General features: G+C 35.3%; 1 protein-coding gene across 1 annotated transcript; it reads right to left on the bottom strand.

Annotated features, from left to right (window-relative positions):
* Window positions 1-2373: 2373 nt before the first annotated feature.
* Window positions 2374-16316, bottom strand: vdac1 (voltage-dependent anion channel 1). The gene is made up of 9 exons (XM_083565270.1): window positions 16159-16316; window positions 10750-10819; window positions 8968-9017; window positions 8409-8561; window positions 7677-7729; window positions 7169-7396; window positions 5994-6144; window positions 4902-4959; window positions 2374-4462 (listed from the first exon to the last, which is right to left on the bottom strand). Exons 2-9 carry the CDS (start codon window positions 10814-10816, stop codon window positions 4371-4373), a joined length of 852 nt encoding a protein of 283 aa, XP_083421396.1. The 5' UTR covers window positions 10817-10819; window positions 16159-16316; the 3' UTR covers window positions 2374-4370.
* Window positions 16317-17539: the final 1223 nt, after the last annotated feature.

Here is a 17539-nt window from a genome sequence, read left to right as displayed (position 1 = left end):
TTTTCGTAGGTGGCTGTGTTATGTTGTCGTCATGTTAACCCGGGTTATAAGTGGTATTTAGAAAGCAAAAGGTCAGCTGGAGTGTTCTGTATCATGGAATGGCCTGCTCAGATTAATCAGATAAGCAGGGTATTTTTTTTATTAAAGAACAAAAAAAAATGAACAAGTAAATTGTTAAAAACATTTTAACATTTTATTGCTGAAATTGCATACAAGGGTAAACGTGAAAATTAAACCTATTTAGTGCATTTAATTGCCACATTACATCAAAGTGCATATATATAAATAAAAAGAATCATACATAAAAATAAATTAGATTACTCCAAAAAAGAGAGAAAAAAGTAAGTGCACTGTACAGTGTTTCCTTTGTTTTAGTTTGAAATGATCTCAAACTTTGGAAACTTTCTGTCGTTTTCTTTGGCCTGAATCTATGAAAGCCCGGTTTCGCCACATAAAAAAAAATTTAGTCTAATTCTGACTTTTTTTCTTGCAATTCTGATTATTTTTTATTAAACATCCATTTCTGGCGCATGAACTTTGTTGTGGGCCTGAAGGTTGAAGCTGTTGCTGTATGAACGAGGCTCCTCTGCTTCATCTCTTGTTCTGTCTCCTCCAAAGCAGATTGTTAGACAAAGTTTATTACAGGGATCAGAGGATTAGTTTGATACCATGTGATTCTATTGATTGTAGCCTATTTCATTTTCAATGTGTAAAGCTTTCTGCCACTGGGGTAACGTGGAATTGCGAGAAATAAAGTCAAAATTGTGACAAAATTAGGCAACCTTTTTTTATGTGATGAAAATGGGCTTCCACATGACTCTTCTCTTCAACCCTCGCTGCTTTCTCCCCGTTCCTCTATTTTTTCATTCTGCAGTCTGTGTTTACCTGTACAGATATGATAAATGTACAAATACAAATACAAATTCGTTTAGTCAATGTAACTGGAGCATTGTGTTTCCCCACGGACCATTATTACTGACACACAATCCGCTAAATTCTGGAGCGCACTAAATGGATTCAGTTTTCACAGAACTTCTTGTATGCAATTTCAGCAATAAAATGTTAAAATGTAAAAAAGAAAAAAAAAAATCCTTGTTCATTTTAAGAGACCTGACATTTTGAGATGTAGCATTACTCTTTAATAATAATAATAATAAAAAGTACATCTTATCCAAATACTGTAATAATTAGTAGAATACTCGATTACTAAAATAATCAATAGCTATAGCACTAATTCAGAGTGTAGTTAAATAAAATTTAAAATAATGTGCCTTGATAATTTTTTGTATTGTAATTACTCAAGGAATCGTTTCAGCCCTAGTATATTTATATATGTTGCTTTAATCAAAGTAAATGCCCATACAGTTAAATTACCACTTAAATCAAAACCAAAAACTAGCTGTTTCAAACTTTTTACAGGCACAGTATATTTATGTAAAGTAAGGGTTGCAGGGAGAAGAGGTGGAGAAGGTGGAGGAGTTCAGGTACCTGGGGTCAACTGTGCAAAGTAATGGAGAGTGTGTTAGAGAAGTGAAGAAAAGAGTGCAGGCAGGGTGGAGTGGGTGGAGAAGAGTGGCAGGAGTGATTTTTAATAGAAGGGTATCTGCAAGAATGAAAGGGCAAGTTTATAGGACTGTGGTGAGACCTGCGATGTTGTTTGGATTAGAGACAGTGGCATTGAGCAAAAGACAGGAGGTGGAGCTGGAGGTAGCAGAGCTGAAGTTGTAAAGGTTTTCGTTGGGTGTGACGAGGATGGACAGGTTTAGAAACTAGTTTATTAGAGGGAACTGCGCATGTAGGACGTTTTGGTGACAAGGTGAGGGAGGCAAGATTGAGATGGTTTGGACATGTGCAGAGGATGGACATGAGTTATATTGGTAGGAGAACGCTGAGGATGGAGCCACAAGGAAGGAGGAAAAGAAAAAGGCCAAGGAGGAGGTTTTTGGATGTGGTGAAGGAACACATGCAGGTAGTTGGTGTAAAAGAGGCAGATATAGAGGACAGAGGGGTATGGAGACGGATGATCCGCTGTGGCGACCCCTAATGGCAGCAGCCGAAAAAAGAAGAAGAAGAAGAAGAAGAAGAAGAAGAAGATGATATGTGAACATAAAAGTTATATTCAATATTAAAAATAAAGCAAAGATAGTGCTGTGGCAAATATGCCATCTAATGTTTGTTTATTGCTACTGCAGGAACCGCTCATAGCATGTTTAATCAATCTGTTCATAAATTGTTCTATTAATGTCAGTGAACTTGTGACAATAAAACCACTGGCTTCCTACTCCTGTACTGAAAAATCTAACCTGAAAATCCAGAACTACTACTACAAAATAAAAATACATTATATAACACACACAAAAACTCAATACTCAATTGAAATCAATTCAGTTTTATTTGTATAGTGCTTTTAACAATGGACACTGTCTTAAAGCAGCTTTACATAAATAGATAATGAATATACATTTAAAATGTATAAGTAAGTTATCCCTAATGAGCAAGCCAGTGGTGACAGTGGCAAAGAAAACGTTCCCGAGATGGTATGAAGAAACATTGACAGGAACCAAACTCATCTGAGTGACACCATATGCCCAATAATTATACAACTCAAATTCCAAACAATAGTGGGACGCTATGTAAAATTTAAGTAAAACCAGAATGCAATAATATGCTAATCTCATCAACCAATGTTTTATTCACAATAGAACATACCAAACATAAAATGTTATTGCCTGTTACCAGCACTTAGTTCAAAGTCTTAAATCTATGATGGTATGGAGGTGCATATTAATAGTGCCTATTAAATGGGCAGCTTGCACATCTGGAAAGGCACCATCAAAGCTGAAAGGTAGATACAGGTTTCAGAGCAACATATGCTAGCATCCAAACAATGTTTTGTAAGGAAAGGCATTGCATATTTCAGCAAAACACTGCTAAACTGCATACTGCATCTATTACAATTAAGTTGAGTGCTTGAGGGCTTGTCTGCAGTACAGACCTTTTACCAAATGAAAACATTTTGCACATCATGAAATGAACAAAATTATTAAGGGACAAATGGGACAACATTTATCTCTCAGAACTCCAGCAACTGGTCTCTCCCAGATGTATAGGGGACGCTACAGTGTTAAGCTTGGGCTTTTTTTTGCAGCCATCGAATGTTTTTCGATGTTGCAGCCATCAAATTCAAAATAACCTTATTTTATTTTCCAGTACATTTCCAGTTAAAAAGAAATTATGCTTTATTGTGAATAAAATGAAAATCTTTGCATTTAATTTTTATTTGCATTTGATACTTTTTTGGAATGGCGGATGCAGTTTGATCAGTTCTGGGGCTATTCAACTAATTACTAAACAGTTATACAATGCTCATTGTATGATTGATCTTAACATGTTATTTTATTATTTTTTCATTATAATAATATTGATTTTCAAGATACTGTTCACAAACATACACCAAGGGCACATACACAAAATCACATAACTATTTTTTCACTTTTTTATAATTGTGTATTGACTTGATGATTAGGTTTAAACTAAATTTAAAATTAAATACAAAATCTACAATGCCTGGCCAAAAAAAGTCGCCACCTGGATTTAACCTGATAGGTCCCCCACTTTTGGGACTCCCAGCTGAAAATGATTGACTTAACTTTAAATAGTAACAGTTCCTGACAAAAGTGGTCTAACTCTTTCATCATTAATAAGATCTTGGATAGAAATTAATGCAACTCTGGACAGAAATAAATGTTGTAACATGGCAGAAGGTTATCAAAACAATGTCAAGGTGAACATGTGCAATAATCTAAGCAAAAGTGGTTCAATGAAATATGTGTGTGTGTGACTTTTCTTGGGCCAGGCAGTGTACAGTACACTATACAGTATCCCTATCAAACTGATGTAGTTTCAATCATATATTTCCTCCTTTCCATTACAACTTCGAAATTTATACAGCTGTGCTCGGAAGGCAGGACAATGAGGAGGAGGAAGAATTTGGTTCCACAAACAACTAATGCGAGCAGACACAGCACACAGAACCTGCACAGAAGCACTGACATTTTTATGTATGGATTGGCTTTGAAAACTTTCATTTTCCCTTTTACAATTACTCTTGAATGAGTATAATTGTTTAGGAACAATTGATTAGTGGTTTAGGAGCATGTGTTCGATTGTAGGTTTCTAGTAAAAAAGAGACATTAACATTACTTACAAACCTCTCGTCTTTTGTCGGCTCAACCAAGCACTGTGATTTTTAGACATAAATATTACACTGTAGTGTATTGGAAAACAAACACCAACTCATGACACACATACATAAAATCACATGATTATGCTTATTTTTTAAATTAATTTTCCTTTCATTTTATTATTTTCTATGCTTCAAACTCCAGACCTAGTCCAAGCTTGTGTCCACCTGTATTTATGTTCTTTCCATCCAGAAGGGTAGAGAGGGTCAGCTTAACTCCTAAAACAGAAATCAATTTTAAAACATTTCTTATTCTTAATATAAAAATGTAAATTATGAGCATAGCAACATATTGCTATGAGGTTAATACATATTAAAAATTATTTATTAGCACATATAATGAGAAGCACAAACCATGATTATGTAATTAGTGATCCTAGTAAGACTAGATATTTTGAACTTGAAAAAGTAGGAAAAAGAAAAACAGTCCAGAGTTTCAGGTCAATATTTAACCCAATTCTGAAATCTGAGAATCTGAGTGATATATGACAAACCTTACCTTACTTTGGCCTCATATTAATGTAAACATTTCAACAAACTTGAATTCATTATTAATAAAAGATAAAATGTCATACTTGTGATTGTTATTAAGTTTACTTGTACTCACTACTACAAATACCATTGAATTGAACATGAAATTAGGATATGTTGGTGTTACCTGGTTTCAGGGTCTGAGTGTATCCCATACCAATAAGACTTGAGTTGTTCACTTTGGCCTGTTTACCAGACACAACACATTAGCAAAACACTTTCAAAATAACATTATGTAACAACCTGGGTTTTTTTGTTTTTTTTTTAACCATAACATTTTGCCAGCAAATAACTGAGTTTATAATCACTTGAGTTTTTGTGTGTGAAATAATAATGGGAACACTGTCCCCATCTAAAGTTTAATTTTATTTCTTGTGTATCAAAAAATTCTACTAGGTTAAATTTATAGGGTGCAAACATGGCTTCTCCAAAAAAGCCAGTCAGACAGAGACGTGGCAGCTCTGCAGCAGTCAGTTATTAACCAAATTCTAACAATAATTGGTAAATATTGTAAACATATATAGAATGTTATCATTGTAATTAATAAATATTGTAAATTAATTTAGGTTGGTTTGATTATTTATGTTGTTTGTTTATTTATTTATTCATTCTGGATATGATATCTAACCCTAACCCTAACCCTAACCCTAACCCTTGCCATTACTATCTTTATTCAGTTAGCTGGCAAGCAGTTGTCATTTTAAAGCTTTCATTTATAATGAGGGATAAAATTTTTTTTTAATACATTTAAAAAAGATAAAAAGGTAAATACAAACAGAGCAAATGGAGAAAACAGAGTATATACACAAACTTCAGTAATATACCCAAATACTTTTAAAATCTACTATTAAAAAAAAAAAAACACTCTAAAAACACTGGTGAAAAGGTCACTCCTTCTTCTTCCGGCTTCTCTTATTAGTGGTCGCCACAGCGGATCATCCATCTCCATACCCCTGTCCTCTACATCTGCCTCTTTCACACCAACTACCTGCATGTCTTCCCTCACCACATCCATAAACCTCCTCCTTGGCCTTCCTCTTTTCCTACTTCCTGATGGTTCCTCCTCAGCATTCTCCTACCGATATACCCCATGTCCATCCTCTGCACATGCCCAAACCATCTCAATCTTGCCTCCCTCACCGTGTCTCCAAAACGTCCTACATGTGCGGTCCCTCTAATAAAACACTTTTATTTGTCACTTCATAAAACAAGTACATACCGAGAATGAAGCATTTTCATCAGTCTGATACCTCGCTGCTATTCCAAACTGGGTGTTACTGTTTCCAGCAGTCCAGGCCAGATTGACTGCAGTCTCCAGCTTGTCATTCACCTTCTGGTAGATTGATCCACCAAATTCAGTTCCATCATTTCTGCAATTAAAAAAATATATTGGTTTTTTTTTTGAGGTGAATACAGAATTTTCTAAAAATTTTAGTATTAAAAATTTGAATTAATGTCATGGAGCCAAAAGACGACATAATTGACACAAATAGCTCATTGGATGAGAATTTATCATTTCTTTATTTTTTTTGTTACTGTTGCATATTTGCATATTAACTTTATATGTTAGAGCCAAAATCTACAGAAATATGGCATCAGCATGAAGACTATGAGGCAAGCATAGAGGAACTGTACATCTTTGAAAGAAATACACTGATTAAAATGAGTGGAATTGCAACAATGCAATGATATGCTACAAGACAATCAGTACTACATGATTTAAGTTAGCACCTTCCTAGCAAAAAGAATAGTAATAATTAATCTCATGTGACCAGTAATAAGATTTTGTAGTAAACACAAACAGTATTTTGCAAAAAACTCAACTTGCTTCTGTGGTGTAAAAAAAAACGTGTTGGTGTTTGTAAACAAAATCACAAGATTAACACGGACTTGCTTTTTTTACATGATGCACTTCATCCTTCCTTTATCCATTTTCCTTTTACATGAAAAGGAATATATTTATAAACATGTTTCTGAATCTAATATCCAGCAGTGAGTATGTAAGAAAAAGTACAAATCTCCTGTAATATAATTTTTATATATATTTTATTTATTTTACATTTCTTCTTTAAGAAGTCACTTCAAAATATACCTAAATATTAAAATTAAAAGTACTGATCTAAGAAAGCTATATTCTAATAATTTAAGCAGTTCAATGTTCCAGAAAAACATGAATTCTGTAAAAGTGTCTATGTTGAACATGCAATACCGAGCAACAGAATAATCCATAAAAAATATATATTTTAAAATTCTAGTTTTCTGCAGATAGCTATTAGTTAAATGATGAAATGGTATGCAAGACTATCCAATCTGACTTACTACCAAAAGTAACTTCAAGATGAACTGGATGACTAAAACATAGTAAAAAAATAAATAAATAAAAAAATAACATACACATTAGTATGAAGTTGAAATTCGTTAGTCTTGTAGCCAATAGCAAAGTTGCTATGAGTGACTCTGTTCTTCCTCGGCTCAAAAGTAGCCTGGTAGCCAGCAAGCCAGCCCTCATAGCCCACCACTACTGCACCATGCACAGCAGTGCCATTAATGTCGTAGTCTACATCACATCCAAGATTTATGTGCTCTCGCTTGTAGTTAGTCTTCATCTTCCCACTCTTCTTGCTAGTTGAAAGAAAAAAAATATCAGTTGAAGTTATATTCATAGTATTTATAATGACAATGTTCAATTCAGTTACATTACATTTACATTTGCGGCATTTAGCAGACGCCCTTATCCAGAGCGACAGTTATGATATATTTGGACCCATATAGTGGAGCTTCATGCACAGTTTTTGATAAAACAAACAAAATAAAAGGTTTTGTACTCTATATTGTTGTATACTGCAAATCATTTATACTGGCCTTTATAGAAAACACCACAGCACAAGATATTGTTTCATACCCTGTGTTTGGAGAAAAGGATGCATCAAAGGTCAGCTTCAATCCCTTCGCCGGCTAGAGACAGCAAATGATAATAAATCATCAGAGTTTCTGTATGCAAGTTTTGTATTAAAACTTTGTATCCTTGGCTTGTATCCTTAAAAATAAGCAGACATGCTGAGAGATATCAACATCGTATCCTTTCAATTTCATGCTTCTTTTCCCTGTTATTCTATGGCTCTCAGCCAACACAGCAAGAGAGAAAATGTTTTGTTCTTCATCTTCAGCAAGCTTTAGCAAATATGCTCCACACCAGATCATGCCCTGGTGTTCTTTACTCTTACCCTCCTTGTCCTGCATGACATTAAATATTCATGCATCTCTCACACTTCCTGCCTTCACTTTAGCTTTTACCTCTGTAGCTTCCAGCACCCCATCAAGCTTTCTAGACCCGAAATACGTTTTACTCTCTACTGCCTGAATTATGCTCCAATACTTTCTGTTCTTCACTATTCTTGTCCATGGAACTCCTCTAAGCCTAGGAAGTGTTTTCGCTGCTTGGCTGTCAATCAGAGAGAATTAAGACCTGCTCTCACAAAGAAGATATTATACAGCTCTCTTCTGTTCTGTCTGTCTGTATTCTTCTGATATAAAAGCTAGTAACATCTTGTTCTGCACATGTTTCCTCCACATCATCACTTCCTCTCCAGGGTTAAATGTGCTGATTTGCATTACACTACACACAGTATCTCACCTGGTCTTCTATGGTGATCTCTGTGCCCAGGGTGTTGTCGGTGTTCCACTTCTCTGTTACGGTCAGCCCATTTTCAGCCCATTTGTACCTTGTCTCCAAAGCACCGGTTATTTTGCTCGTCTCAGTGTTGGCAGAACCCATGCTTTTGAATTCCTAAGGTTAGATTAACAAAAGAGATAAAAATGGAAGCCTGTTTATACAAATCCACAATAACACCAAATAAATCTGGTCATAAGAAAAAAATCTTATACACTTAGGAGAAATCTTGTTGATCTAACTATTTTTTACAACAATATTTGACAATGTTATTTTTTTAACAATATTTTAAGTAAAACGTTAAAAAAAGAAAAAGGTCAGCAATAACAGACTCAAAACAGTTATAAAATGTACAGCAAAAACTGTCATTTTAATGCAGTTAAACTATATAACTATATGGCTAATATAATGCTGTTGTTTTACCATTTTTGTTAAGACTAAATTTACTTACTTTCTTATAAATTGATGCGTCTACCTAATTATTATGCCTGTACACAAGTGTTTAATACTGTTTATTACTTACAAGTCCATTTTCTGACTTTGTTTTCAAATCCAACTTGATAAGACCGAAGCCTAAAAATGCAAAAGAAGGATGTTAGTCTCTTACACACACACACACACACACACACAAACACACACACACACACACACACACACACACACACACACACACACACACACACACACACACACACACACACACACACACACTCTGGTATCCTTTTATACTGCACCATGTTGTGATACTATTATATACTACACTGCCTGCTGAGATTTAACTCAGTAAATAGATAAGAGGATGATTACTACTGGATAATTACTGGGCTAATTAATATGGTTTTGCTGGCAATTTCTTAATAACCATAACTGATGCAGTGAGTAGCTTGGAAGACATATCCTGTGGTTGTGGAAACGATAATATTCTGTATCAGAATGGCCAAATTACTGGCCTGAATCAAGCAAACAAAACACACAAAACATCAAGGACATTGCTGAAGCAAGAGAAAATCATGATAGTGATGAGCCATCATTTTCCAAGAATAAATATAGCCAGAAAAAAAGTTTAAATGATCATAGATCATTTAGGTGAAAAAATAAAACTAAACACAACAGTAGAACTTACTTTATTATTACATATTGTAGTCTTAATTGCTAAAGAGCATTAAAATTAGACTCTAAAGCAATAGAAAAAGGTAATGTGGTCTGATGAGTCCAGATTTACCCTGTTTCAGGATGATGGGTGCAACACTGGTTTACCCATCATGCCTAGCATCCACCATATACTAATCAATAACAGATCTTGGTGAGAAATTTGGATGGAATTAAATGTTGTGATATTGCATAAGCTTAATAAAACAATGCAACTATGAATATGTGTTCCACATAATAATACGGTGTATTGTTATTTGTTTGGCCAAGCAGTATAAATTACGCCAGTAGTATGCCATTTAGAATTCTACAATATTATAGCCACAATAATAATGTAACAAAAACTGCATATTACTAGAAATCTAGCTGCCAGATTTTAGCCATGGAAAGAGTAGCTAGCTCACTAGCACACTAGCTCTTCATCCTGCTCAATTTTTGCCATGCAGCAAAGCCAAATGATTATTAATGCTGATTATTGATACTGACGCAAATGTCCTGGTTTACAACTGGTCTTAAAATCAATGCCCACAACCATGTATTTGGTTTGGAACCCCAGGCTGCCAAATAGCTATATACATGTCTCTTGTTAGCTCATTTATTCTTTTGTTCATTAATTCATTTATTACCCTTTTGTTTATCTGTGGAAGAAAACTGGAGAAACCTGGAAAACATGTAAAAAACTACCGTAATTTCCGGACTATATAAGCCGCACCCACTGAATTTTACAAATATTTTTATTTTTAACATAAATAAGCCGCACCTGTCTATAAGCCGTCTACACTAATGTACTTTACACAGGCTTTAACAAAAGACACATTACACACGGTGTAACAGGTAAAATATGTTGCGCTTCCTTTAGGAGCATAACAGTATTTTGGGAAAACCCTTAACGCTGTTGCCTGTCTGTGCTTATATGATATAAAAAGTTTTTTCTCCTGATGCCGTGCAGCTCAGGTGCGTTTTTTCGTTTCCGTTCGGAAATTTCATTGGTCTAATGTTATGTCGCTCAGTTTTTTGGCTTGAAGTTTGTGAAACTGGGAAAATTCATAAATTAGCCTCTTCATTGTTTAAGACGCGGGGTTCAAAACGTGGGAAAGTAGCGGCTTATAGTCCGAAAAATACGGTACTTTGTATTTAATTTGTAATTAACCCTTACCGTATCCTTTGCTAAAAACATCCTTGGCAGACTTGCCGAGGTCGATGTACGGTGGAGGAATGTCCATAATCTACAAAACACGCAAACACAATTATGACTACAACTAAACAGCAAGCCATAAGATGTGGATAGAATATTACTATGAAATATGTAAGGGGTAATCCATAGATTTTAGGGCAAGACATGGAGCAAAGCGTACAAAGAGATAAAGCAGTGTGATGTGTTTTATTTAAATTAATTGTAATAAATAGTTTGATAAAGTAGAAAAATGTGAGATGTCCATGTGTGTGTGAATTTCTTGAATCCAAATACAAGAAATTATTTATAGTATTTAGTTAATCAAAAATAAAAATGTAAAAATAACAAAAGCAGTCATTATTGTTTTTTATTTTGATTAACCTTTTATTATTTTAGGCTTCAGAAAGTAGTTTTCCTGACAAGTATTTTCCACATTATATTCCGACTGGTGTACATTTAAAATACTATCCGATTCAGGTACACTCTTCAGGAGGTAGGTGTAACAAAGTCTACACTTAAGAAATGCTTTGATTAATATTTAAAGGTAAATTAAGTTTACCTCAAGATTCAAACCACTAGTAACACTAGAAAAACTAGAAAAAAAGAGATTAGACATTTAGGCTTCATCACAGTACAAAGGGATAATGACTCAAAACGTTCTGTGCAACACCCCAATAGCCTCTTAAAGCAGAGAAATTCTATATTCTTAAATGGTAACTGTATATACTTGACTGTAGAATGCTCATATAAACAATGTGAATTACACATTTTTATAATGCACGCAGTCAAATTTTTAATTGCAATGTATTGGTGCGCACACATACTACGGTAATGGTAGTAATGTTTTCACTATGTGCTGTGGGTGAAATGGGCATTAGTTTCCACTGAGACACAGGAAGAAATGTATTTAACTGTAGCTTTGAAAAAAGTGGTTCCCCCTTGTGTTTTACAGTTTCAGTCTTTTTAAAGCATCACTGGTGATATATTTTAATGTTTACATCATTATATGTATGAAGTTTCATCTTTTTCTTGAACAACGTGCTACACCAGGAAAAGATTTGAGCAAAATCAGGAGAAAAGTGTTTCACCCATGTACACTACAGCTGAAATAGAATTAATGTAATATTTTAAAACATGAATGACAAATTGGGTCATTCATGTCGATTCACAAATTCCAAAAAGTTGGCTGAATCCATGTCTTCAAACTACTTTAGACTTTTTTTAATGCTAATATTGGTTTTTGAAACAGGGAATTACCAAGAACTGCTGAGCAGATGTTGATGCTTCACAAAATATAGCTGGTCTAATAAATGGATCAGATTTCTTGTACAAATTAAGTTTTCTTGATGTTCTTATTCAAAGCTAAGGTACTTTCCAGAGATACCAGATAATGCCAAAGATGTATCGGTCTTATATATTCTTTTTGGATGCTCACAGAAAAGACATACTGTAGATAGAATCTTACAATGTATTCACAAATGTACATGCAATGTTTACATATTAAAAACTAAAGTAACAGGTAAAATGTCTCGGATTTAAACCTATTTAAATCCAACAGTTGAGAGAGGAATGTTTAAATGTTCATAACATTAATTTCTTCAAGACCTTGCTGTCGATCTTGTATTAACACCCCCAGTTTACAGCACCTGGTGCTAAAATTCCAGGCAAAATATATATTAAAGTCACCAAACAAATATCATCTCTCGTCGTGTGCGCACTGTGCTATTTTGGCCACGATTTGGTCTTCTGAGACAAATGTAGGAAATCCTAAATGATTCCAATAATCCTAGGTTAAAATCTGTAGTCTTTGATCACTGGTTTGACATGTTCACCGACAGCCGATCACTGGCCATTGTGATCATTTTTCTCCTCTGATGAAATTCTGGCAGCGTCAGAAGGTTTTAGATACTTTACTGCAACGTGAATTCTCCTATTATGAACTTCACACAAAAGAACCAATGGGAGCGCTGAACCTGATGATGCAATTAAAGCAACAACTTCAAACCACCTCAGAGAAAATGTTAAAGTTATGGAGGGAAAAGTTGTGTTTGCATGATGTTTTTATTATCAAGGAACAAAATTAACGCTTCAGATTGTTTTTGTTTGCTGCTAACTAAAATTAGCATGAGAACACGGGGCTGAACATGTCACGTCTTTTTCTTTTGTGTGTCAGTTTTTGACTGTCGTACAGTCTGACATTATGACAACTGAGCTCCTACAGTGATACATGGGGATCAAGTTCAGTACACTCTGACAAGCAACAATCGCAAAAGACTACCAAACATTGTACAGTGTGCATCTGGCATATGGCCACTTGAACAGTGGGAGGTCCATGTTAACCACGAATGGAAATAAAACTTTACCTTCTCAATAGGCATATTTTAAATCTTAAATATAACTTTTTATTTAATTTGATTTAAATACTGTAGTATATTGGGTTACTGGCAGCCTCATAGTGACATCTTAAACATTATTTTATTTCCAGGTTTCACAGCTGCTTTAAAACAAGATTCAGGAGGAGTCCAGTCCTTACAGATATTTTGTGTTTGCTGAAGAGATACCATACTTTATGATTTTTTTAAATCTTCCAAAATAAATCATTCTGAGATAGATGTGGATTTCAATGCCTTTCAATGGGGGCCTACCTAAATCAATCTACCTATTAATTACATCATTATAATACCACAGCTATATAAAATCAATATTATATGAAACACAGTAAAACAGAGCGCTGCAACTCTGGCAGGTCTCTAATGCAGCAAAAATGACTGCCAATACTAAAGCATTAAACCCAATTAGCACAATTCAACAAGTCTTCTTTCACTGCAGTCACAGCTGCACTATATATATCATCTCTAGCAGAAGCATCAATATTAACTATATAAAGTTTCTTTTCGGCTTCTCCCGTTAGGGGTCGCCACAGCGGATCCTCCGCACGTTTGATTTGGCACATGTTTTACGCTGGATGCCCTTCCTAACGCAACCCTCCCCAATTTATCCGGGCTTGGGACCGGCACTAAGAGTGGCTGGGGATGGTTCCCTGACCGGGAATCGAACCCGGGTCGCAGCGCTGGGAGCGCTGCATCTTAACCACTAGACCACCAGGGGACCTATCAATATTAACTATATAACCCATGAAAATGGCCTTGTAAGTATGTCTGCGACCAGATCAATTTCTTCTTCCATTGTACATTGAAAAGAAATTACCTGTACACGAATTTTTTTTTTAGCTTTTGCAGTTTGCTACAGATATGTTTTTGACTAGTGCACACGCTGACCATTTAATCAAAAGACGTGAAAATGCTGACATTATTGTATGCATGCTAGAACTTCAAATGATGCCAATATAATACATACAACTGCAATTCCAAAAAAGTAAAGGCAATGTTTACATTGTAAATACAAACAGAATGCAATGATTTGCTAATCATAATTCCATATTTTATTTACCATATAAAAATATTAAATGTTTTAGCTGAGGTAATGTACCATTTTTAAAAAGAACATAATTTCTTTTTGAATTTGGTGACTGTAACACATCTCAAAAAAGTTGTGACATGCCAAGTTTACCTCTGTGTAGTATCCTCTCTGCAGACAAGCCAGTTCATTACCGAGACTCTTCTACCACAAAGCCATGATGTTGTCTGGCTGAAATATGCAATGCCTTCCTTTAAAAGACATTGTCTTGATGGAAGAATGTTGCTTTAAAACCTGTGTATACCTTTCAGCATGATGCCTTTCCAATTTAAATAAGCTTTGGCTCAGAAAAGACAGCGGTGCTTCTTTTCATGATAGCGCTTTAACCCGCTTTTACACATAAAACTGTAAACTGCGTTCAAAAAAGATTTCTGGAGGTGTTTTTGAGCCCATGCAGTGATTTGCATTACAGAATTATACCTGTATTTAACGCATTTAATGCATCTCTTCACAATTTTATGTTGTGAAACATTATTCTAAAATTATTCCACTATTTGTAGATACAGTTTGTTGACAGACTGGTTTAAGGTGGAGGTTAGATTGCATCAAGGATCAGCTCTGAGCTCTTTCCTGTTTGCAGTGGTAATGGACAGGATGGACAAGGTCAGACAGGAGTCTTCATGGACTATGATGTTTGCGGATGATATTGTGATTTGTGGTGAGAGTAGGGAGAAGGTTGAGAAGAGAGTGGAGAGTGGATGGAGAAGAGTGACAGGAGTGATTTGTGATAGAAGGGTATCTGCGAGAGTGAAAAGGAAAGTGTATAGGACTGTAGTGAGACCTGCTGTATGGATTAGAGACAGTGGCATTGAGTAAAAGACAGGAGGTGGAGCTGGAGGTAGCAGAGTTAAAGATTTGCGATTTTTATTGGGAGTGACGAGGATGGACAGGATTAGAAACAAGTTTATTAGAGGGACATGCGCATGCAGGATATTTTGGAGACAAGGTGAGGAAGGCGCGATTGAGATGGTTTGGACATGTGCAGAGGGGAGACAGGGGGTATATCGGTATAAAAATCCTGAGGATGGAGGTGCCAGGCAGAAGGAAAAGAGAAAGACCAAGAAGGAGGTTTATGGATGTGGTAAAGGAAGACATGCAGGTGGTGAATTTGAAAGAGGCAGATGTAGAGGACAGTAGTATGGAGACAAATAGGAGCAGCTGACAGAAGAAGAAGAGTTGTACAATACAATAATAATAATTATAAATATTAAAAATATATAATGTATAATATATAATATACTTTGTAACACAAATTTATTCAATTTTGATTTTGGTTACATTAGTTGGTATAAACATTACAGCTGTTTCAATTACTTTATGGCCGTATTCATCAGCATTAAAGGCTTCACCAGCAGAGAAAGACAAATTGTATAACCTGGTGTTATTGCAATAGGTAAAACTTGTTAAACTTGTGCTGATTTCATTATTGCAAAGAATGATGTATATTAATGTAAATGTATTTGACTGTCTCTCTCTTGTTCCTTTTGTTTGAAAGGTGCAAAATTGCCCATGTCAGGCAGTTAATGTATTTTTGTGTAAATAACGGTACTCCTTTATATCCATGTAAATGATCAGGCAGCTTATCTTCTCCAGCACTGAGCCTGACCTACTGTCCTATCCTAATACAATAAGCGACATCTCCACGTTAATAACGTGAGAACAGCAGCGTGATTCTGCAGAAATTTAAGTGAGCTGGGTGTATTTAGATATAATAAAATATTTAAAAAATTCAGACTACAGTTTTTAGGACATTAAGACAAGAAGAGACAGTATAACCCGAGACTCGAGAAAATACCTGGTCAAATCGTGTTTAGGCTTCAAATAGCAGAGACAATAAATCCTTGAAATATCCATACTCAGCAACTTTAGTGACAATACATCATTTAGTGATTAAAATGAAACATTGATAGATACCTTAATTTTTGGCTCAGCCAGGTGGGATTTCCCTGTTAACTGGGTAAATAGAATATTTCCTCTTCAAGGGCAACGCCGTTTGCGTTATTTTGCAAGCACATGCGTAGTTGATGTCGGCCTAATACCGCATTCGAGTGGAGGTTGTAACTCGTAATTCTCTACCTCCGATCAGGAAAAAACCAAGACGCGCCTCAACTCAGAATTTCTACTCGGGAACTCAATAATAAATATGCACTGATCAGCCATAACCTTAAAACTGAGGGTGAAATAAATAACAATATAGTACAGGAAAGTGAACAGGTATTTCTCCAAAATGGTGTATTTGAAACAAGAAAGAAAGGATCTGAGCGACTTTAATAAAGGACATATTTTGACTCAGGATTCGGAGCATCTTCAAAACAACAGATCTGGTGGTGTTTTCCCTGTATGCAGTGCTTAGTAGATTTAAAAGTGATCCAAGGAAGGACAACTGATGGAACCTGTGGCAGGTCCATGGGTGGCTAAGGGTGACAGTGGGGAGTGAATGTGAAAGCCCGTCTGTTCTGATCCCACAGAAGGGTTGTTTGAAGGGTTGTTTGTTCATGGCAGCTACAATAGGAAGGTCAGAACATACCATGCATTGTAGATCGGAGCTGAATGGCCCACAAAACAAAGTATCCATGCAAACTCCTTTCCAGTGACTGAAACACCTACAGTGGCCATGTGAGAAACTGAACCATGGAGCAGTGGCCTTATCTGAAAAATTATGTGAAAGGCTGGGTGCATGTGCATTGTTCACCTGTGGAACATATGGCACCAGGATACACTATGGGAAGAAGTGAAGATGGCAGAGACAATGTGTTGCTCTGGGCAATGTTCTTCTGGGAAACTTAAGATATTATTTAAAGAATTTTGATAACTGAAGGGTTTTTACAAACTTTTTCCCAAATATTTTATGCTTTCCATCACCCATATCCCAACTCTTTTGACATTAAGGTTGATGTAAAATGTGTAAAATAAACAAACAAAACAGCATTTTACAAGTAAATACTTTTATAAAATAAAAATGAACTTTTATCATAACACTGTTGTGTGCACCAGAGATTTAAAAGATTTAAACAGCAGAGAAGATGAGACATGAATTAAAGAAGAATTGCAAATTATATAAATAATTTAAGAAGAAAAATGCATGTTTTGAAATAAAGAATTTTTAAGCAACATTTGGGTCAAGTATATTTTTCAGCACAGTTTTTAATCATTGGTTTTAGGATCCTATATTAGGATTTACAGCTGTAAATGTACCACAAGCAGATAATACCAGAAATCATCTGTTTTTTTTTGGAACTGAGGTTGATTGTTTCAGTATACTTGGTTAAAAGCTAGTAAACTAATGTCTGTAATG

Source organism: Silurus aristotelis (assembly GCF_946808225.1).
Source record: "Silurus aristotelis genome assembly, chromosome: 16".
Taxonomy (NCBI): Eukaryota; Metazoa; Chordata; class Actinopteri; order Siluriformes; family Siluridae; genus Silurus; species Silurus aristotelis.
The sequence above is the reverse complement of the archived record's forward strand: the minus strand, read 5'-3'. Positions and strand labels throughout refer to the sequence as shown.